The 25,373-nt window shown below is 38.8% G+C and overlaps 1 protein-coding gene across 1 annotated transcript in view; it reads right to left on the bottom strand.

Annotated features, from left to right (window-relative positions):
* Positions 1–3,785: 3,785 nt before the first annotated feature.
* LOC139744008 (EGF-like and EMI domain-containing protein 1) overlaps positions 3,786–25,373 on the bottom strand; it is a 106,760-nt gene continuing 85,172 nt past the window's right edge. Inside the window, exon 4 of the mRNA XM_071654474.1 lies at positions 3,786–3,845. Coding sequence (XP_071510575.1) covers positions 3,823–3,845 — 23 coding nt within the window. The 3' untranslated portion in view covers positions 3,786–3,822. The remainder of the gene's footprint in view (positions 3,846–25,373) is intronic.

Here is a 25,373-nt window from a genome sequence, read left to right on the forward strand (position 1 = left end):
AAAAAAATCCCTCCTCCTTTCTTTCTCTTCTTGGCTTGTGGGCTGTCAACCACAATAATGCCTTATGGCAAAACCCCTGTTCTGAGAGGCTGTCCCTATGGGAGGCAGCACATGTATCCCAGCCACAGTTTCGAGACTGCTACAAACAGGGACTTTTGTGGCATTACCCATGCATGGAAAGTCTATGTCATACCTGTGACACAGCATATTCACAGATGCAAATGTATTATCTAAATTGGGAAATACAGATATAACGTATCACTATCAGCGAATATAAGGAGAGCCCTACGCTAGGCTACAAGGCAGATGAGCGAATTATCAAAATTATTCATAATCATCATCAACAACACTATTTCTTTTTCTTGTTTTATAATGAAGGGCACCATAAGTGCAATTATGTGATTGTTTTGTCATCTAAATGAAAAAAAAAAAAATTGCAGTTAAGCAGAGATATATATACAAATTATACTATGCAGCTGGTCTACAGAAATCATTCAATATTGTGTAATATCAGTATCCTTTTGCTTCAAAACCGCAGAAATTTGTGCCCTTACAATTATCTCAGTTAGTATAAACCCCATCCCTGTGACACTTTAGCAAAATTGCCTGAAGTACAATGTATTTGAAAAGGTTTTTTTTTTCTTTTTTTTCAAATGCTATATCTTCACACAATCACAAAATAGTGCCACAAAAGCAGTGTAAAAAGCAAAGAGAAATCAAGGCTCTAAGGCAGTAGTTTAAAAAAAAGGGTGTGCATAATAACAATGAAGAATATTATTCATTTCTTTTTCTTCCACAAGAATGATTGCAGACAATAATTGCAAACTTATACAAAATACAAAACAATGCAAAAACAGGGCCTCTGTTTCTAGTCAACTGAGATATTGTTACAAATACCTCTTTCACTTGCCTTTTATCTAATCTAATCAGGTAAAGTTTACAATTCAATCATGCATTTTAACTTTTGAAAGTAAACAGTTCTTATCTTAATATCAAATCTTGTTGTACATCCGACTTTTCCACACGAAGAAGCATACAAAACAGGTATATAATTGTATATTTACTTATGTGCACTTGCATCTTTCCATATTCTAATTGCACTCATACACATCCAAAAAGCTTACAGGGCAGAGAGGTTAGAAAAACAATAGCAGCGGGGGCAATAACAGTAGGCGAGTAAGAGATCGGAATGTGAGATAAGGAGGTGGAATGTTTTTGTTTTCTTGCATTGTATGTGACAGGGCATTCAAACACAAAAAATTTATACTAGAACATTATAGCTATATGATGAATTTATACGTCTGAACGCTTACTAATGAAACGACGTATAGCGAAACGACAGTCAGAGCATTGTTCGAACTAGAACTCGATAATGAATCAGCATTCCATTGTGTCCATTGCTCGTCTGAATGTATGGCGACAATAGAACGGTATAACTGGGCAAGGCTTAATGGGAGCGAGAACGAAAGGTGACCTTGTTCCTGCCACTCATGACCATAACAACATGCGCAGTGAGAAATTGCACATCTATAGAACGTTTTTCCGGAATGGTCGAAATTAGCGTCTGAACGGTCTGTCGGCTACTGTAAAAGTGGAAATTTTTGCGCATGCACGTGAATATTTTTGTTTGCCATATGTTCCTGTGCGTGATGTCTTGATTCCGCGGAATTAAAAACACGCAAAACTCTTCTTACCGGGCCAAGCGCGAAAAATTAGTCGCGCAAAAATATCCACTTTTACAGTATACAATGATTCTTTATACATCGTTTCTTTATCAAGTTTTGGTATAAACGGGCTTGCGTCTGAATAGGGGGTTAGATGACTGAAGAGCTTTTTTTTAATACTTTGCAGCCTTCTCAAACACTTTGTTTATAAAATGGACACCAAACAAAGAAAATAATGAAATATATGAAGACTTACAGACAGAAGGAGAGACAAAAATTCAAGCTGATTACAGTGGTGGAAAATATCATTACCTCTCCCTAGAAGTTTCACTATGCCACTATCACTTCAATGATTGTAAAAAGAAATAAACACAAATAAAAATCAGGAAATAAACCCCCAAAAATATGAACAGCTATTGATGTTTCATAAACAATACAGTGCCTTGTAAAAGACTAGCAAGTTGCGTGAGAGCAACATAGAAGTAGGTAGGTATCAACACGGACATATTTTGTTTGCAATTATATCAGAGTAAATTTCTTGGATTTTGATGAACTTTATATCAAACAGTTTCAAGTCAGGTACAATCGTATGTATATGAGGAGCCACGAGGCATTGAGCAAATATTTGTCAGTCTGCAGACCGTGAGCCGAGGAATTTTAATTAGACAGTGATGCTGTCTTATGAACCGATGAGCACGATTTGTTACCAAAAGGGACCCTGTCCAGATATGAATGAATAATGCAATCTGATAAACATGTACACACATTTGTCAAAGTCACCCAGGCTGCCTTCAGCTTTGAAGTTTTAAAGAGTTTTTTCATTTTTCCCCCCTTTGTCCCCTGAAGACTGGGGCACAGGAATAAACTGTGAACAGAAGAAATCTCCACAAAAAAAAAAATCTAAACTTGAATTACTTTTGACCCATATTACATCTTAAAGTAGATCAAAAAGACTTTCCGGTATTAAACAGTGACAGAGTGACTACTGGGCTCAATGAATCATCACAGAGTACATTCCTATTTCCTTACAAACTTCATCAGTACCACACATACACATACATGTACACACATGTACATGTAACATTTCGTTATGAAAGAATGCGTGTTAAAAGGCATCAGCACTGAACCATACAATGTACTTTATATTTAAACTGTTTGAACCCTAAAGGATAACATGCTATATAAAGGTTTTCAACTACATTGTCCATTATATGAAGTACTGACCTAAAAAAATAATACACCACTTTATTTTCACAGCGAAAGTGAAGGTTTGGTGGCATGTATCTGCATGTTTATCACAGATTTTTTTTTTCTTGGCCTCCACATGGCACCATTTGTTGAATTACTATTTGATTCCTTCCTCTGTATAAAATACTTTTTTTTAATTGGAAATCTCGGGTGATTTATATTTATAGTCGCAAATAAATTATCATTTTACAGGTTAACTCCCTGCCCGAATTCAATCTTCTGTGCATAATTCAACCGAACTGAAAAGATATTTGCATACCATAGCAGTGACTGTATGCCATCGCTGCCTTTAGCCCAGTTTTCTCACATTATTTATTAATTCTTTTCTAATTGCATGATTAACTCTAGTCATCGAATTCCAAACAATCGGTTCAGGCCTAGCAAACAAAAGTCTGTACCAAAATCAGTTTTCCCTCTACAAATCCTCAAAGAACAAAAAGTTACAGTGGGGAGTGATTGAGCAGGCATCAAAAAGGGAACAAAAGAAGAAAAAATGTACGGTTTTGACAACATGACAGACGTACAACTGACATAATAAATGCACTGCCGCCAGCTTTTCCTACCCACAAACTTGGGGGGAACTCACAACAGCGATCTGCATTCCCGGCGATTGCATCAAGGAAATTCAGAACCTCTTTTCTTCTCATTCTAAACAAGGCATCTGGGCAAGCTTCAAGGACTTGTCTTCTTAAAGCATGTTTTACCAATTTTCACAGATTTCTCACTCATCAATATGTCTGATTCGTCTTAAGTCCACACCCACCTAACCCCCCAGAAATGGGGGAGGGAGGGGGAGAATCTGTGAGTTGGTTTTGTTTTGTCTGTCTGTTTGTTTGTTTGTTGTTGATTCTAGACCAAGTAACAGCTAATTGCCAATGATTCCCAGATAGGCACATATCGTGACTAGGGGTTATCGGGCTGGATGGTACTTACCTGGATTCCGTCAAGTCACATGATGCGTCAGGTGCGGCAGGCAAGATGTCAAATCAAGGGCAATCAGATGGTGACACATACAAGGGGGAGAAAAATGAGAACACAAAAGAGAAAGAGACATCAGTCTGCTGTGTATCGTGAGTGTGATGCTACACCTCAAAGTTGCATTGAGGAACACGCTCATGACAGCCAGTTGCCGATTTTGCGGGAGTCGGTGAAGAAGGTCATGCGAAACGAAAAACTGCAGCTGTACGTGCACGGCATCGAGTAGCAGAGACATTCTGCACATACCGGAATGTTCATGCATTAGAACAATCATTAACTGTCACATGAATCGAAGTTATTTTGACCCTGCAGCTGCTATACCTTTCATACACTCATCCAAACTGTAATGGGACTGGTGAAGAGATCGATTGGAAATATACACAATCTCTATAGCAAAATGCAGCAATTACTGTAATGTCTATCTACAAATACGTCCTCATAACAATGCTACTTGCTAAAATCACTCACTCATATCCAGTATGAAAGGGTGTTTATGATCATCTTTAAACCAGTTCACTTCTAAGAAGTAGACCGATGCTGACATTAGGACATATGTACCATGCAGGCGGGATGGGCTGATTTTGCTACGCTACGCATTTCCCACAGACACCTGCCCAAGTATACTCGGGATTTGCCTTCAGTGGGTTGATAGGGTGGTTGAAACTGCATGAAGCATACAGACGTGAGCAGGAGAATGCCTCAGGATTAAATTTTGTTATGGGGTGCAGGACGGCTCTTAATTTTATCATGTGAGGGGAGCCTCATTGTGATCGTGCCAGCACCTCGCAAAGAATAGAATTCCTTGTAACGAGTACAAGACAGCAGCAGGTTGAGACAACATTAGGAGAGACATCCAACGTACATTCCAAAGCATCGCTACACATTGATATATTTTGTAAGCCGTGGTGTCAATTATCAGATGTCGGCAGGTCGCCTACAAACTGTCTTGTCAGGAAGCTCAGTGATTAATGGATGTCGTTACAGCCTGGTTAAATGGGCACTTTGACATCCAAACGAGCTAGAACAGGGTGAGCATTAAAGAAAAAAAAAACTAAATGAAATACCGGTAAGTATAAAACCCGTCCAGATTGTTGAGCCTAAACAGGTCATGCCAGAATGTCCTATATGATAACACTGACATAATCCCTACTCCCGAGAGAAAAACCGTTCCTGATTCAATGATGTATTTTTAGAAATAAGCATTCTATGCACTTAATAGAACATAAAGTGTGTGTGACCTCAGCCATCTGAGCTGCAATTTTCTCAGCAGATAAAGGGAAGTGCAGAGATTGCAAGTCGACAAGCAGACAGCCAATGGAATAATGCTACAGTCCATGATGGTATTGATGCTACAGCAACTCTTTGTTGATTCCCGTTGTAGATTGGTTTTGTATTCCGTGGCTGACAGCCCAGTTTGTACCAGTTATGTGTAATTGCTGCCTAAGTTGATTCTACTGTACATCAAATAGAATGAAACTGATTTCGAAGAGGCTGTACCTTTGAGAATGATGATAATATAACTTAAAGGAGAGCTCAGAATTAACTATGAATCTTTGATTATGAAAGGCAGACCAACATTCCATTAAATGTATGCATCTGTATGTAGAAAGACACAGAGAGAGAGAAAACAAGATACATAGAAACGGATGGACAGACAGACTGACATACATACTGTGCAGACAGGTGCTTTTTGAGAAAATTTTGATTAAACAAAATCTGACAGGCTTCAAGTCATGCTGGCCTTAAATCTATGGAATTCCTTCTTTTAATTCAATTATTCTATGCTCCACAATTTGTATGTTTCATCTTTGTAGCAAAGCATGAGAGAAAATATGCCAAAAATACCAAGCCTCAACACACTATGATGTTGCTTCCTCAAGAAAAGAGCACCTCAAGGATTGGTTAATTATCACTGAAAATTAAAGAAAAAACAAAACACTTTAACCATGTTTTGGTTTTCTTTTCCTGCTACATAGTACAGCAATGCCGGATAATGAAATGATACCTGTTACTTGCCAACAGCCGTCCCTATCCATCCCAACCTTATTCCCTCGTTACCGCTATAAATGCATCTACAACTGTATTTGACATCTCGATGACTGAAGAAAAAAAAAGGGGGGCATTTTCAAATATTTGCACCCCTTTTTTTCAAGAGCTTGGCCCAACACAGAAGACCCAGATTCTCCGCTCATTATTCCTGGGACACAAAGGGGGCATACATTCCTTGATTGTTTGCTCCCAAAAGCAGACAATAGCCGAGTCTCATCCCAGAGTCTGTTGTCAAAGATTACTCTTTCTCTTCTCTGTTACACCTCTCCGTCTCCCCTCTACCTCTCCCTCTCTTGCCCTCTCTTTCCCACCCTAGGTTACCCTTATTCCCATTCCTTCTATCACTCTCTGTATTTCTCTCTTCACTTTTATCTACACCCTACAAGCCATACTTTGGAGTAGATTCCTTGTATTTCACCTCTTAATTCTCTTACTTGTTGTATTTGGAAATTCATTCATTCAATTTCTTAAGATTGCAGTTTATATGTTGAAACGTGGAATATGAAACAATAAAAAGCAAAACAAACAAAACCTATATCTTTATATATCTGTCTGTATCTCTTGTTCTTTGCCTCTTTCACCGTGTTTTGCTTATTGCAATATTCCCATTCTTTCTCTCACTTTATCTATCAAAAGGGAAAGATATTCTAGTGCAGTTGCTGAAATTCATACATAACACATGTCAGGGTGTACAGAGAGACTCCTGAATCAGGAAAACTTGGCAATAAATGCAATTTTTTAGAAATATTTCCAGCATGATAAAAAGTGATAAGTTTCGAATTGCATCGGCTTCCTATCGCGGTGAGCCTGCATTACGTTTTACTCCACCTTCAATGACTGCTGTTTGATTGGAGAAATCTTTTGCAAGCTTTGCAGTTGCATTGGACAACCCTTCTGAGAGAAGAATGACACAAATCTGGTCTTATCTCCTCATCATTTTAAACTTTTTATTGGCGTGGAAATGATTGGGGCCTTTGATATTTTCATGAACTACCTCTCAGATTCATTGATAAAAGAATATTACTTTGTATAAATGGTACATATCTAATGATTTCTGGAACAGACACATCCAGTCCCTCATCACCAGGCAATCATGAGTTAGCAATAATATGAGATAATTGTGTGATCTGCTGTGAATTAATAATAAACAGACCACCACCCCCCCCCCCCTTTCCTGTATGACTGCGATATATGCACAATATCCACTGTCTTCTTTTTATTGCCTAATATTTCCTGGAAAGCTGACGAGAAGCAGGGATGAAAATATTGACTCTCTTCCCCTGATACCCCTCCTGTACCTCCTACTTCTGGAGCGGTCAACGATCTCTTCTCTGCAGTGACCAACAGTGCAAACCCACAATTTAAATCAAGTTCTTTCTCTCTTTTCTTTTCTTTTCAAGCCCTTTGTTTTGCCTTTCCTGCATTTTTCTTCCTCCAGGAATTTAGTCAAGTGGTAGGCATCATGCTGATTTTCTGACTCCAAGACGAAAGTTTTGCTTGTGGAATGATAAAGCTTCTTTAGACACTGGCATAACAAACTGCCAGCATACCTTAAAGCAGTGCGACTGAAAAATTTTGACATCTTTCAGATATGGTTTATTCCATCCTACATGAGATGTAAATGACAACTCTCAAGAGCCAACTTGTACACGGATTCAACTCCCTAGCTCTGATGATGCATGTACTGAGATATCATGCTACAACACCACTTCATAGCATATTGCATTATACATGCATCCACTTTGTCACAAAATACTCCTGTAATAACCAAAATAAACACAATGAACTATCTTATAGGAGATAATTATCTCAGGGAACTAAAAGATGAAGATATATCTTTTCATTCTAGCTTTGATATGTTTTTTAAAAAAAAACTACTTTTACTAGATTTTTGTCTGCACTGCCTTGATAACGAAATGTTATTGATACACTTTAATGATCAAGAGATTTCACTTTCTCCACATTCATCTCTGTACAAACTTTAGAATTGGCTTTACTTGAACTTGTGCACCCACATGGGCCACTTAATTATGGAATTAGATTTAAGGCGTGTTTGCACCAATTACAAACATCAAGGAAACATTTAGGACAAACTTTGCTATGGACTCGCCCACTGGAAGCCCAATTAGATCATCCTCATTAATACACTTTCCCTGTTGCTAGTCCCTACCGTCGTTGTCATGGCAACCTTTCCAAGTTCCCGTTTTGGTGTTGGGGGATAGGATCTGCATCATACGGTGAGGGACATGCCAGCCAAAAGCATGATTACTTCAGGCAGCCAACTAGACATCCCAGATTAGGATAGAGAAACTAAATTTTGCATTTACAGTTTGATGATTTCTGTAGTTTTGGAAATTATTAAACTGTGTTCTGTTTTCCATATTCACACCTCTAAGTTCTACCCTCATACACAGAGAAAGCCACCTTCTGGGTTAACACATTCAATTCAGGCTGACGTTCTCTAGCAGTCATAGAATATGATTTTAGCAATTTACTCTCACACACATACACACACATACACACAAAATAATAGCTGTTTGTTTGTTTGTTTGTTCATTTTGTTCCATCCGAGAAGATGGAAGATGGAATGTTAGCATGCAAAGGGTTAAAAGCACCTGTTACCTCTCTCTTGCCATTATCTCTCCCCCTCCCCTATACACAAATGTAACCCTTCTCCCCCACCCTCCCCCAGAAAAAAAAAAAAAAAAAAATGTATATACATACACACACAATCATGCACATGTTCGTTCAATGTGGGTTCCCCCTCCACCCCCATCCCAACCCCTACCCCAATACTGCATTCGGAAATGAAAAGCAAGGGGGCTGTTCCATACTGCTTGATTGGCTCAGACACTGCGGGTTCCACCCAATGGAGAAAGTAAAAATAAAATCATGCTCTCTTTGCATTCCATTTAAACCCTTCCGCCTCTTGACTTCCCCTTTCGCAATCTGGCGATAATCGAGGATAAAAATCAAAACTCTAATTTTACACACAGTACGTCCCTACAACATGCGTAGCAAAGCCAAAGTAAGAGAAAAAGAGAGAGAGAGAGATGGGGGGGGGGGGGGGTAAGGAGAGGGAATACAAGAGAGAGAGGAGGTATTCCTTGCCAAGCCAAATCAATGAATTGATGATACATGGAACATTCTTGCCCTTACAGGCAACCCCTGTGTTTGGAGTCCATGTCGGATTTTGTGACAGGAATTTCTCTTGTGTGATAACATGAATGAGTGAATTAAAAAAACAACAACAACAGTTTTATAAACCACAGCTAGGCACCTCTAGAATACCTACAATAGTTCAGAGGTGGTTTTAAAATGCAAATCCAAGACAGAACCACTCAGAAAAATGACACTTTGGCAGATAACATACTTCTTATCAGAGTACATCACGTTTCTTGCCATGAAATATTATCAGCTGCTTTTTAGGTATAATCACAAGCAAAGCATATAAAAACAAAACTATCAACAGTCTAAACAAATATGTTATCAAACTAGTATTTTATGCCACAATGGTAACCTTTCTGTTTGTTTTTTTTTTCGCAGCTATCATCAAGCCCTGGCTAAGGTAGTTTTCATGGCCAAACAAAAGTGGGTAACATTATTGTACAAAAAATCTCAAGTTGATTAAAAAAAAAAAAATCGCAACTGGAAATAGGAAGGTACAAAAGCTCAGCATGAACAATCAACAACAGTTTGAGGAAACTTCTACATGACTACTTGAGCATAACTAATACACACAATCTGCCTGGCAACATATAAGTAATCTGCAAACAAACAAATAGGCCAAGGAAAGTGGCAGTCAGGCATGTAATGTCCCCTAAATTGCAGCCATGACCCTGCATGCACTGATGCAGGGAAGAATATAATACCCAAAACAATCAACAAAGAATTCTGACCTTCTTTCTTCTTTCTTCCCCTCTTTCTTCTTTCCTTTTTACTCTTTCTTCATCTTCTTCTAATTCTTCTCTCTTTTTTTCTCTTCTTTTTTCTTTATCTTCTCCTGTTTCTTTTTTTTCTTCTATTCTTCTTCTTTAGGGTCATCTGCGCCTCCTTCAATTTTTTTTTAAAGTATGTGCTTGACCACTTCACTGCGATTTCATCCTGCTCTTTACCAAAGAAGTGAAGTGGGTTCTGCTAACCCGTTGAGGACGAGTCCCAAGTGTTGTAGCAAAATCAGCCTGTCCTCATCAACAGGTCAATACCTGCATAGGGTATACAATGTAGCTCTTCTATGGCTTTCTTATACATGGAACCGACAGCTTTCAGGATCCTCCGATTCTAGACTTGGCAATGTGGATAAAGTGCCTGGCACAAGGGCGCTACTGCTGGGCTGGGATTCAATCATTATTGTACATGTATTAAAGCTCGCAGTCTAATCCGCATGGTCTTAAAGGCAGCCGATCGCCATCCCTAATGGTACGTAAACTCCGAACGACCGAAGTTTGTGCATGCAATTGCGCAATGCCAGACTCGGTGCTATATCCATAAACGTGTGGGACAATGCTACCACTGAGACATGTGCGTGTGTGTGCGTGTGTGTGTACGCATCATACACAAACATTGTCACCGTGAGCTGCGGTGATTGGAGGAGAGAGGCCAGAAGACGCTGCGGCGTGTGTGTGTGTGTGTGTGTGTGCGTGTGTGTGTACGCATCATACACAAATATTGTTACCGCGAGCTGCAGTGATTGGAGGAGAGAGGCCAGAAGACGCTGCGGCGTGTGTGTGTGTGTGTGTGTGTGCGTGTGTGTGTGTACGCATCATACACAAATATTGTTACCGCGAGCTGCGGTGATTGGAGGAGAGAGGCCAGAAGACGCGTGGCTCTTTTGGCCTCTCTTCATGCGCATGCGCACTGAGAGTGTGCGTCCATTCGGAAGCTCTCGTGGCTCGCTGGGACAGCCATTTTGGGTTAGGAGATAAGCACAGGGAGCTCTCTTGTAGTCTACCGTATTTTCGCTGACCCATTGAGCCAGCGCTATTCTCATTCGGGGGTCACTACATTTGATACAGAATGGGGGAGGCAGCATGTTGCGTTCGTCTCCGTGCCGCACAAACCACTCGCCACGACTGAGTGTCTTTAACTGCTCCGTCGCAATGGCTTCCTGCCTTTGAACGATTCTCTATCACAGAAGGATTACATATCAAGAGTTACTGACAAATGTTGTAAAGTTGTAAATGGCAAATGTTTCAAAAATTTTCTTTTTACTATTCTTCTTTTCTTGCTTTTCATTTCAACATTCAATTTATTTCTGCCTATTTTTTCAAATGAAGGGAGGATATATCATATAAATCAATCATACTTGCTAGTCTTGAATAAGTCAAAAAATAACAATTGCTACTGTCACCATATCATAATGAGAATTTGGGTTGTACTTGTACACTGTATTCCATGCCTGAGGCATGACCACACTGATGTCTCTTCCTTTGGAATTGTAGATAGCCATAAAAGGTAACAAGCATGAATTTCGAGGAAAAGGCGGGTGGTAGTAACAAACATATTGGCCTGGCTGTCCTAGACAAAGTGCAGGACAAAGTTCATTGACCTCAGACATTCAGTACCAAGCACAGCTGAACATAATGCAGTACAGTGCAGCAGTATCACCACTTTACCTAGCAATGGCACTGACATAATATCTAAAATGAATAACACCATCAGCAAATTTCATAGTGCAGAGTTATATATGCACATCTATGCATAATTAAAGCAATATGGTAAATCTAACGCTTACCAGTTAATCAAAGGAAATTACCCCTTTAGAGTCTGTCTCAACAACCTTCTCTATTTGTTTGTTTGTTTGTTGTTGTTGTTTTTTTTTTTACTTGATGGGATTTAGATTTGCACAAAACCAAAAGAAATTCAGTGCATTTATTTCCCTTCTCATGCAGGGCTATCAAAAGAAAAACACAAGGTATTTAAATGATGTTGAAATCACTTGTCATTTCTCCATACTTTTTTTCCCTTGCATCCAGAACAGAAGATTTTACTGAAAAGCAGTCTGAAATTGAGTCTAGAGTCTAGCGCTGGTTGTACATACAAAGAGGCTGGAATGTGACTACAGCGCGAGACATGATAACGTTCTGTCAATTTGATATCTCTAACAAGGCTTCATGCATTCACCTTTGACCCCGCGTGTGTCAACAATAGCGAAAGTACATATTCGAGTCAAGAGCGTTCATAACAGATTCTACAACATTCCTCCACTAGAGATCCACAGTCTGACACCTAACAGGAACATTCACAGACGGGACAATCTCTTATTTCAGAGTTTCCAAACTTTCAGGTTTCCACCTAAACACCAGCTTGCATTGCACTTGAGAGAGAGCACTTTCAGAATTCATGGATCTTCTAGAATCTAGCTAGTTCTAACGATCAGCCGGTATGTATCTGTACGATGCCTTAAGATTGCTCTTTCTTATTTTCATGTTGCTGTCTGAAACAGTTGTTTTATTGTAGTTTTTTCCCCTATCATTACATATTTCCTCTGCCAAAAAAATGAAAACATGGAATGTATATATACACCACGCTCTTAATTGGATGAACATATCTAACATTGCTCTCTCAAAAAAAGAAGAAAATACTATTTAATACACACAGGGAAAATTTTAAAGGTACAGTATTTTCTAGTATTTACCCTTGTCAAATCCAAATTTGATTTAAGGCATTCAAGATACTTTGAAACTTGGTGACTTTGCTTCACTGTTATGGTGCTCTTTCTTCTTCTTTGTTTGTTTGTCTGTTTGTCTGTCTGTCTGTCTGTCCGTCTGTTTGTTTGTTTGTTTTTTAAGAACTTTATAGGCTGATATTCCTTCCAATGCAAACATACCAAAGCAGGTATCTTGACAGCATAAACTTGATATCCTAGTACAGTAAACTCCAACTGACATTTGCACGGCTGCAGTACATAGGGAAATAACACCTGTTCCTCTCATTCATTTACTTCCCGGAAATTGTTACTTCACTCAGTGTAAGTATAGACCTAGGCAAAAAAAAAGACTGATACATGTGAGGTATTTTCAAGCTTGCAATCTACTGTAAAGCAACTTAATACTTACGATCTGTCATACAGACACATTTCCTACACAGACAGCAACATCAACAGAAATACATACATATGTGCTGCTCAAAATTTTAGGTAAATTCTACATACTTCTCTTCTTCAATATGCATTACATAGACTCTCCATTTATTCATGATTTGTGTCCCTATTACAGGGGCTAATGGTGCCATTCATTAGCTTGAATTCATGATAATAATGATGAAACAGCATTTATATAGTGTCATTCATCTGTAGAAACATTCAATGGCGCACGGGCTCCCACAATGTGTCACACATTCATGGATGTCAAACTGGAAGAAAATCCTCTGGAAAATAGATTAAAACACATATTATTTTTGATAATGGTACCTCTATAGAGCAAATGAATTAAGCCAGACACATAGGCTAAGGTATTAAACACAGTATGATATTCAATATTGACAAATTAGCACGGAAAAACAAATCAGCCTCCCATACAGGTAAACATACTCCTCTAGGAGTTTTATTTAATTTCTGCAGGAAATACTGTTTTAGCTGTTGACATTGGATGAAAGCCTAATTTATGGATCTACCCAAATTGCGTCATGGGGAAATAAGGCAATGAGGCACCACACATGGCAGAATTTTTCGTAGAAACGCGCTTCTCTCCTGTCAACGTTTCTACCAGAAGTGTCCAAAGATATCATATCGTGCGATGACGCAAGAAATGCAGGGGTTTTCCAAACAAAACTTGCTTTCGTCATTTTTTTCCCCCTTAGAGGCTTTTCTTTAGTGAAAATGTGCATCCCCCCTCTTCCTGCAACTCATTTTAATCGATCTAACATCTCTGAGCGGCTGTCAGCCAGGAAATTGGCCAGCAAAAACGGGATATGTCGCACCACGATTTTACAGCCACTTGGAAGTACGTGGATAGGAAGTGCTAACTAGGAGGAAATTCTACAGCAAACACACAATACAAAAATGGCCAAATTGAGACTCATATACAATACCATGATTGTTCTGAGGTAAACTTTTTCCCCTTTGTTTTGTTTTGTTCTTGTTTCGTTTTGTTCTGTTGTGGGTTTGTTTTTTTTTGGGGGGGGGGGGCAAATAAGTACCTCAAGAAGAAACAAATACACTTGACCTCCCATAAGTCGAATGATAGCCCGAGTCGAAGGTCTTTTCAAGTCCTCTTCTCTTTACATTCTATTGATTTTAATCTCTCATAAGTCAAAGTTTCTCTAAGTCAAAGCCATTTCTTCAGTCCCAGTAGATTTGACTTAGGCAAGGTTGACTGTAGTGCTTAATACAAGTTGAAAGGACATAATGACATACAAACCTAGATGGAATCCCTTACCTGTTCAATAAAGAACCAGGAAGGAAGATGCTTTTACAAAGATAAATTTCAAAAGGAACACACTTATTGAAACCTCGTTTACGAAAATTTCCTTCAGGAAAATCACAAGCTTCTAAATGCTCTCCAACTGTACCACTGAGATGAAAAGGTTAAATCAATTCCTTTGAACAAAAAATTCATGTTTAAGTGATAAACAGAAGTCGGAAGTTCATTGACAATCCCCAATAACAGAAGTTTCAGCTGTAATACTGACAGTTTGTTATTCAGCTATGTCTGACTATAAAATGTGTTGTCAACAAGATCATTAAGGGCATTTACTGTTCACATGTTTTGACTGACACAAGTAATTGATGACTGGTTTTGTTTTTTCCTTTGCTTTTCTCTATAAATATGGAATTGAAAAATATTGTCAGCAAAGATCAATTTCTCGTGGTTCCTCAATCATCACATCATCTCCACATGAAAATATATTTAACTTGGAGAAAGTACTTGCATACACGTGCATCACCATCATCTGCATGGTTTGACAGCCAATATATGCAGCCCTGAGAATATCAATACCAAAAGAGTCACGAGGAGAACAACGTGTTTTCTCGTCCCTCTGAAACAGATTGGACTTGAGTCATGAGGTGACTCTTTAATCATGACAAAGAAAAATGTTTGTCATTGCCTATTTATCCAAAACACAGGCAAAGAATAACTACCATTCTGTTGGGAAAGCTCTAGCAGATTTAAAGAGAGACAAATATTTGTGTGCAAGATTTATGCTTTCAGTAAGGCAGGAAATCAACTACTCAACCCCCTCCGGGGAGCCGAAAATAAATGACATAATTTTTATCACTTCTCATTTTTCATTTCCTCTTTCTTCCCCCTCTGAACTATATCACTCCATATATTATCATTTTTATCTCTCTTTATCTCAATCTCCCCCATATAAATGTATCTGTCTATCAATCTATCCAGATATCTAGTTACCTGTCTTTTCTATCTTTATGGGGTTTTTTTTCTGTCTTTATTTTGACCTGACCCCTAACACTTCAATAAACCTGTCAGAAATAATGGTGGACATGTTCCATACGCTTTCGTGTCCATACACAGGTATTTTCACATTTACCTCTACATCCCCTACTTACACTTTTCAATGGAGATTGTTCTCGTTTTTCAACACGATGTCGGCATGCATATTTATGTTGATAAAATTTACATAATACTCTTCATGGCAAATATAAGTCTCAGTTTATGTTTGCCAAATATCATATCACAGTCTCAAAGTGTTTCGAATCCATCGCATAAGGGCTTTTTACACTTGTGTTTCTTAACCCCGGACTTTCTCTGACCCAGGACTATCGTTAGTCCCGTACCAATTTTTTCAGCTGTTTACACTTGCCAATTAGTCCCGTACTATCTCTTGTCCGGGGCTAAGGAGAAAACTGACCTTTTTACACTCGTATTTCTTAGCCCCGGACTTTCCAAACCACATGAATATTCATAATTACGCTGTGTACTGTACACGTACACGCACGCACCGGCAGCACTTGATTACCTCGTTTCTGATTGGTCAGTGAGGGTCGGATTTCGTCTCCGTCGCTTAGCCCAGGATTATTTTTTCGTTCTGTTTACACTCACTTGCTTGGCACCGCAATTGCGGTGCTAGCACCGCAATTGCGGTGCTAACCCCTGCTATTTTGCAGGGCCAGATAGTACCGTACTATCGGTGGGGCTAGCCCACTTTGGCAAAAACGAGTGTAAACAGAAAGTGGGCTAAGGATAGTCCCGTACCAACGGTGGGGCTAAGGCCCCCCCCCCTTAGCCCCACCGTTGGTCCGGGGCTAAGCAAAAATTTACAAGTGTAAAAAGCCCTTAAGTCCGAGAGCTCTGACCTTCGATATATATACGCATGCATCTTCACACACATATGAAGACGTATGTTGTGTCTAGAGCGAGTTCAAGATTGACTAGCAGGTCACTGAGATTTTGACGGAGGTTTCGTGTGGAATGTCTCTCACAGTTTTAGTCGGCAGTAAAGAAGACTTATGAGCCTCAGCTTACTTCTTTCTTTAGATTTTACCTTTTTTCCCCATGCAACTATAGTAAAAAAAATGTGCATATTCTACATCATAATAACTGCCGTGTTGTTTAAAAAAAAAAATCTAACAGAAAATGGCGACTTTCAAGGAGAAAAGGTTGCAGTTGTTACTACTAGTGCTACCAAAACACCTCATAACAATTTTGTCATCTAACATCATGGGAGCTGTGTGAGGAGATGATATGATTTTGTACTGCTACCTTGCACTAACATGCACAAATGCTGTTGGAGCCAGTAGCACTGCTTAATGAAAGTGCTTAAAATTTAGGGCTGATTGACACAGACATTGGATTGCTTTCTTTGAGCATTGGCACAGATATCTGAAAACAACTAGTAATTGGCAAATGTATAGAAATGACCTTATAATTCTAATCCTTATCATATGTCACCACGCTCTTCTTGCGTCGTACAGTACACTCATTGCTGTGACTACATGCCTTCTGTGTGTACATGCCTGCAGCAAAAGGAATTTGGAGAATGCGTATCGTAAGGGTCAACATCACAAAAGTTCATTTTGGGACAAATCCCCTAGAAGTTCATCAACAACACTAATGAACTTATCATAGACATTCAACAAACTTCTGTGAATAGTTCTTCTATTTACATGGGGAAGTGTTGCCCGAAAAAAAACAAATACGCTCGCGTGTCAGTGCGTGAAGCCTCGATGGCGTAATTCTTTACATCTGCTTTAACGCTCTGCTGATAAAGTGAAACGAAAAAGCATCAAGAATGTGGCATCCATATAACTGTTCAATTTCATACACACGCACACACCTCAGAGAAACTGGTGTATGGATACACACATAAATGCACACAAATAATGCGCTATGTCACTCCGAAGGAAACCGATTCTTAAAGGGATCGTATAGTTTTGGTTGAGACTTAACTTCAGGTTTTTATCATTTTTTGGTGAGATAGTGAGAAACCTCTTATGAATTGTGAAAGAGCATGTAATTCCAAGAGGGATTCAATGTTTATTTAATGAAAAATTGGTTTTGAAATGATCGAGATATCAAAAACTGAGCGATCCTGATAAAGTGTGGGACCCACACTTTATTACGATCATTTTGTTTTACTTTGTTTCTGGATGTTTCAACTATTCCAAACCCGATTTTTATCAAATAAACTTTGAATTCCTCTTAACCCGTTGAGGACGGTTTGATTTTGCTACAACACAAATTTCCCATAGACGCTTGCCCGAGTATACTCGGGACTCGTCCTCAACAGGTTAAAATGGTATGCTCTGTACTTTTTCGTGAGTGTTTTCGTGGTATCTCGCAAAAAAGTTAAAGCCCAATTTTCATCTCCACCAATACTGTACCATCCCTTTAACTGTTGTTGTGTGTTCCTTCTCTCAGCCTATTATCATTTTTCACACTCTATCAAACAGGCAATGGGGTCAAAAGCTTTCTAGATTCATCCTAGTTCTATGCTGTCAGATGTACATCAAAACTTGTTCAGCAATGAGGACTTGAAATGATTAAAACTATCAATCAGGTAGAAAGATTTTCAAGTGAATTTATACTTTTAACTTGTTTGTTATCTCTCATTTTTCATTTTCTACCTTTTTGTCTTTTCCCTTTGCACTTTGTAACGCTGTATTGAGCGCATTACAAATGTAATGTAGTATCATTACAATTATTAAGTGTAATGAGTTCAGAATCCTAGCCAGTGGCAGATCCCATTTGCTGCCTTCTCGGCATTCATAATCTTACATAACGCAATTACAAGTTGGTTAGTTAACATAGGGCCTACTTTCATGAAGCTAAAATATGAGGGTCGCTACAGTTTACAGTAGGCCTGTTACAGAGCATATTGCACAAGTTTGTGTACTTGTTTGATAGTCCCACTAGCATACAAGATATGCATGTACTCATCGGTGCATGTATCAAGCTAATTAATACTAATTATCAAATTCCGCATCAACATTGAGGACATGATAGCATCGGCATAACAAAATCTTCTGCAACTGTACAGACCTCAGCCCCTCCTCCCTTCCCCCCCCCCCACCTCCTTTCCACAGGAAAAAAAAAATGTCAGTATCTATCAAGATTTTCATCAAACTGTCCGTCCAAATTTCCGGTGGCCAACCTTCTTCCTCAGTACTGGGGACATCAAGTGACATACAGTGTAAAGTGACAAGAAACTTTGGCAACTTGCCGCCCAACCGGCCTGCAGTAGGCCTACATCCATCCATCGATTCCCCAAAACTAGCCCTGAGCCACGCCAGCTGTGGGGTACAGTCAGGTCACCCTGGTCTAGTTGGCTCACTCACTATATGAGAATGGGGTAGGCCTATATGGCTGGCAGGCTTCCTGGCCAACTGAAGAAAAAGATGTTATTTCATATCGATTCTATACCATGAAACAAACTCTTCTGATGTTGGCTTGCCCGCACAGTCACTATCATAAAGGCACATGATTAAGAGGTTGTGGAACTCGCAGTCTCTCGGAATGATGACAAGCCTGCGTATCGACTTGCTGAGATCGATTCAGAAGATGGGGCCCTTCAAACAAGATCATATCCTCCCAAGAGATAAGACGAAAGGTCGATAGTTTCTCTTTTTAACGCACTGTCTGGTAGATCGATTTCCATTAAGTCTTTGCTCTTTTTAGTTTGGCTCTCACTCTACCTGCAAGGCCGATCTCAAACCCATTTACCTCATGCTAAATGTTGTTACACACCAAGCGACAAAAAACAGTCGAACAAATCATTAGTTTCCCACTTCCCTCCACAAGTCAATGGTAAAATGACATTTATAGAAACACTGAGCTCTCTACGAGAACTTAACTGTAGACTGTAAAATCTGTGTTGTTTGAAATGAAATTGCATTTACATATGATATATTTTCTTACTGTGAATACTCAGCCTACATTAATGTCCTGTGTTTTTAAAAATAAATGTTTAAATGATGGCAGTAGGCCCTACATCTCATACATTGGTCTAGAGGTTGTTTGCTTACACACTTTCTTAGTGGCACATGTAATATTGATCCACTCAAACTTACTTGCAAATGAACAGTCATTTATACACACAGTGTATATTGTATAATGCCTATACAGTGTACATGGTCTTTCTATTGCATTATCTTTCACCTTTAAACTACAAAATTGTATCTGCCCTTCTCAATTTGATATATTCCTCCAACACAACCTTTTCAACTCTCAAATTTTTCCAACTTTGCAGCCTCAATATTTCCCTTCATCCTCGTTGTATACTCTGTTCTATTTCCAGCTGTTTTCTGGCCTTGTGGCGGGTCTATTCACAGTCTGCAACAGTGGCCAGTAATTGTGCTACAGGTATCATACAAACTTACCATGATTTAGATGATTACAGTCTATTTCACTTTAATCTTCATCGAGTATGACTGACATGTATGTACAAATGTAGCATTTACATGATTTATTACTTTCCTGTATTTTCGGCAACCATTGTGAACCACAAAGCACTAAGAAATAATTACACTACCGAATACTGTACAAATGCGAAGCTAATAACACTTAATCATCCACAACTGAAAAGAATGTAGCTGTGTGTTTTTTTTTCTCTTCTTTGTCTTGCTTTGTTTGGGCATTTTTGTTGTTGTTTTGTGGAGGGGGTGGGTACAGGGTGAGGGTTCCTACCGGGGTTTTAAGTATTTGTTTGTAAATCTTGATCCCTCTTTGACCTTTTTCCTCCTTTGTATACCTGTCTTTCTTTCTTTATTCCCCATCCATGAAAAAAAAGTAGAAACAGAAAAAAAAATGGCAAATGTGGGGTTCTCAAAGGCTTTTTTTCACACTGACACCCTGGAAGGCTTAAATTCCATAATGCTCCCGCAATGTCAAATAAGTCATTACAAAGACCCGGTGTTATATAAAGTCACCTTGTCATTCCTCTCAATTTTTTTTTTTTTTTTTTTTTTTGGGGGGGGGGGCGGTTGGGTGAAGAGAAAACTTTGTTTGAAGTTTGCTGAAAACACTCTCAAGGCAAAGCAGATTTGTCACAAGCTTTTGACCAAATCCATTGACAATAATTTGAAAGGCTAAATGCCTCATTTTCCATATCCCTTTGAGAGGCTTAACGTGACTTGCTCAAAGGAAAGGGAGAAAAAAAACTTTATAAAGTACACAAATTTGCTAAGGCGACTGTATATATCTGAAATGGAATCTGACCTTGCTCTGAGAAAGCTATGGCTGTATCAGTTGCACTCGTTCAAATACCGTATTCATATTTCACATTATTTATCCAACAACGACCATTATGTTTTTTTTTCCTACAACAGTTATAACTACATGTACTAGGACTATACGAGGACATAGATTAGTCTCCCTTAGGAAAACATCGAGGTAATGTTGGTGAATGTAATTTTGGGGAAATTTGTGCATTAGAACAAAATCATGCTGATTCAGAGTAAAAGTCAAACTGGAGCCCTAAATGATATTTGATATTCCTGTTATTGTAAGCATCATTTCTGCATTTTTAGCTTAGTCAGCCAAGTTCAATGCACATGCATTTTATTTGTATGTCATTATGAGAAATGAGAATGTGCTAAAGATATTAGCCTTCATTTCAGTAAACCTCTCCGCACTGACAACGAGGGGGGATGTCATTCGAACATGGAGATTTGGCATCACTTCAGAAACTTCCAAACTGCACTGCCGTCCAATCAGGAAGTAGGGCAGGAAAAGCCTGATCGATCTCCTTTGCGAAAATGGCCGTGAATGTGACATGTGCACGTGTATGTATGTGATGGGCTGTCAACTTGCAAGTCCTAGCTAATCCTCCATAATTACATCAACCTGTCCTCCCTCCCCCCTCCCCCACACACAAACGTAAAAACAAACAAACATACACACAATCCCTCACCTAAGGCAGGAGGCACAGTCTGCCACTAGTATACTTTCCTTTGCATATGAACCAATAAGCATGCCAATAAGTAAAGCTGATTAAACAAGACCAACTTATGAAGATGACACCAGCACACTGATTCTACCTTTAAACTTTGTGGGACTTTTTTGAGAGACCTCCGTGAGTCTTGACAGTTTTCGAAAGTTTTTGCCCTCTCTACCGGTCTGATCTATTCCTGGGGAGACACTTCGCTCCCCCATGGGAGCGGGTTTGCACACTTCACCTACTTCCAGACACGTTCTCCGTGAGCACCATCTTGACAAGGACAAGGTCAGATCTCAACAACAACAACAACAAATCTACAAGTCTAAGGTCTACTTTTTAGCCCAACTCCAAGACGTCCAACCCCCACCTCCTTCCTTCTTTTTTTTTTCCAAACCTGTTAGCAATGACATATGATGTTCTTCCTCTGGGAGTGACCCCCCTCCCCCCCCCCCCCCCCATGGGGTACAGCCTGCTTATAGACCAGGCAGCGTTTGTGTTCAAATACTTTTCCAAGAAGTGGAACAGCGATGGAAGATGGAACAGCAGTGCTCATGCAGGTTCTATAAACATATTCAACTTTATCATAATGCATGCTCGCGGGCATATTATGCTATTTGAGCTTTTTAAAAAAAGTACAATGTATAACATGTAACATACTACGTCGCAAGTTTGAACATTTTGCAGGGGCAGCCCCCACGGGCCGTTCATGAGCAAACTGCCCAGGATGGTACTGTAGAGGGGAAAGAAATAGACAAATGTTGGGGCACAAGTAATACAACAACTCTTTAAATACTTGGATCTGCCCCCTCCCCCCCATTTACTCCTAGAGGTGCAGCATCATTTGAATGTGAACAAAGTTTCTAAACCCGATAAACGCCCAAATGCTTTTTACTTTCATTGATTATATTCTTTTAATAGACTCCTTATACTGTATATGCTACATTATCATTTCATCATAACATCTATTTCATTATAATCATTATCATTTCCATCATGATACTAGTCATCACTTTTATTGTCAGTGCTATGATTATCATATTCACTATCATCTTCATCATTCAATTCACAGATTGTCAATCATGCTCAACAGACATTTTCTATGATTTTCACACAATTCAACATCAGTGGGTAAAGCTGGCTTGTAAAGCACATTACTCTTGACTTTTCTTCCTGATAAAGAAAATATACATCATGTGCTCAGAAGAACAAAGCAAACGTACATGGGGTGCATGATAAATGGGCCTCATGTGCCTTGGCGTCGTTCGTCCGGGCATACAACGAATATTGTACAGTGTATATAACCGCACATGACCTTTCTAAGTAATCCCATGCAAACTGCACACTGTTGCTAGTCTAACTCATTTTTCATCAAGGAACTAATTAATAATACTTCATAAAGTGCCTATTTTTTTTTTCTTGGAAAAGGGAGAGGGAAGTATTTTTAGCCAGGTGAGATATGATGGATGATCATTATACCTGCCTCATCTCTGCCAAGTTTCATTGACATTTTCTGGAGAAGGCACGCACAAAAGGAAGTCTACATTCTATGGAAACAGGAAAAATGGAGGCAAAGCAAAGTTTGACTGAAATTGGACAGATCTTTAATAGAGACTAGTGTAATCCCTAAAACAGCTTCTCTGCTACTTTTGTTAGTGTTCTGTTGGGACTCTAGCTGTGATGCTAGACACTAGTACTGCTCAAGAGATTTTGCTTTGGTTTTGGATCACAAAATATGGAAATTCAGGTTCTCACCAAAGATCCATTTCTTCATGGTCTTGCTAAAAAGATATAAAGTCTATGCTGATAGTCACAACATTTGAAGCATTTTGATATTATAGAAAAAAAACCATTAAATAATCATCGTCTTGATACAAAACTGCCCAATCTTATTCATACCTCATGTCAGATTCTATCAAAATAAGTACATGGCTTTATAGCATGGTTACAAGTTCTCATTAAGTTGGAATAATTTTGTTTTATTAGGTGGAGAGTTCTACTCATTAACTAATCTTGTCTGAATCACTACTTGATATTATGGACACCAAACACATGTAGTTTCTAATAGAAATAATAATGTTAATCACTTACTGAGAACATATTTCAGTTTCTTCCCATACATGCATTTTCTCCACAAAAACTGCCACAGGGGCTTTAAAGGGATCGTATAGTTTTGGTTGAGACCTAATTTTAGGTTTCTAACATTTTTTGGTGAGATAATGAGAAACCTCTTACGAAATATGAAAGAGCATGTGATTCCATGAGATATTCAACGTTTATTTGATGAAAATTAGTTTTGAAATGGCTGAGATATCCATAACAGAGCGATTCTGATAAAGTGTGGGACCCATACTTTATTACGATCGCTTTGTTTTACTTTGTTTTTGGATGTTTCAGTCATTCCAAACCCGATTTTCATCAAATAAACTTTGAATTGTTCTTGAAATGGTATGCTCTGTACTATTTTATAAGTGTTTTCTTGGTATCTTGCAAAAAATTAAAAGCCCAATTCTCATCTCCACCAATACTGTACTATCCCTTTAAGGGCAGCCATTATGAAATAATATCTGGTGCCGCATGAAGTTCAGTGCCCTCCAAAAGTCATCATCTAACAATATACCACCTAATCTGGGCTAATGGGTCTTTAATCACTTTGGGTCAGTTGGTCTCGCACTAAGAACTGTTAAAAACATCCCGATCTTCACAAACGGAAAGAAAAAAATAGGGGAAAATGGGGAGAGTGGGTATAGTCATCACGCCTGGAAGCAACAGTCTGGTGCATAGAAAAAAGGTTTAACATATCAGTCAAAGCTAATACAAGAAGGTCATGAACTTTCAAACTTTTCACCAAACTGAGGAGTAATTTCAAAGTATCAAATTGTGTACATATGTGTGTGTGTATATGTGTGTTTGTGTTTGTGTGTGTGTGTGTGTGTGTGTGTACCACATGTACAATGTTACACTTTATATTCAGTGCATATATGCATATGATGGCCATATATGTCTGTGCTTGCTTGTAATCCCACAGAGTACTGTCTGGTCAATCAGGATTAATTTGTCTGCGACAGACATTCCCAGACACCACAGGAAAACAGAAAGAAAAAACGAGACGAGATGATGGGGGGGGGGGAAGGAAAGAAAGAAAGAGAGAGAGAGAGAGAGAGAGAGAGAGAGAGAGAGGGAGAGAGGAGGCAAGGAGAAATACCAGAAGTGCTTATTTGGAAAGATCAGAAATCAGCTCTGTCACGTAGAGTTACTGCGTAGAAGGGATATGGTCATCTATGTCCACTTTAACAGATGTGCCCAAGGAGGCCGAAAATATTTGAAAGTAATTTGCCCATGCTTAAAATAGCCCAACAACAAATAATCTTGGAAAGCAATTCCCAAAGAAGAAAAACAAACTAGAAGACCTGGAAATACAAGTTCATGTAGAATTTGAGCACACTTTATAGAAGCAGTTCCATTTAACAGTCACAAAGCATTGTAGTGTACTTTTGCACAAACGGAAAAATCATCAGGCCTGGATTGGTGTACAACTCACCAATGGTCTTGCAAAATTGTGAATCATAAAGATCGGATCTATTCTGATATTTCTTCTATCTTTGAACTTTTCATGACCTTTCCAGAAAGGGTCTCAGACAACATACCATACAACACTGGTCTCTTTTAGGTCACACATACAGGCACAAATATAATACACAATACAAAATAAGTCAAAACTACCAAAGATACAGATACCAAATAGCTGTTGTTACAGGAATGGTAAACAAACTAAAGAACAAAACATTCAGAGAACATTAGGTAGTTTCCCATTTTCCTCTGTTTTTTTGTTTTTTGGTCCTTTTTATAGAAACAGTTTTTATATTGGAAGCATAGCTGCATCTGTACATAGAAGCGGTCATAGCAACTTTATACCCAATACCCGGAATGTATTCAATGTTAAAAGATTTTGGATGCATCAGGGATGCGCTTAGCTGCACAAATAAACAAGAACTTATCACCAAGGTTCCTTCAACAATATTTATTTTTCCTATTTATCTATTTATTTTTTTGCCACAAAAGAATCAACAACAGAGAACTGAGCAAGCCTACCAAGGT

The sequence above is a fragment of the Diadema antillarum genome, unplaced genomic scaffold (assembly GCF_040938485.1).
Source record: "Diadema antillarum isolate AM-2024a unplaced genomic scaffold, OU_Dant_1.0 seq00001128_RagTag, whole genome shotgun sequence".
In the NCBI taxonomy this organism is placed as follows: Eukaryota; Metazoa; Echinodermata; class Echinoidea; order Diadematoida; family Diadematidae; genus Diadema; species Diadema antillarum.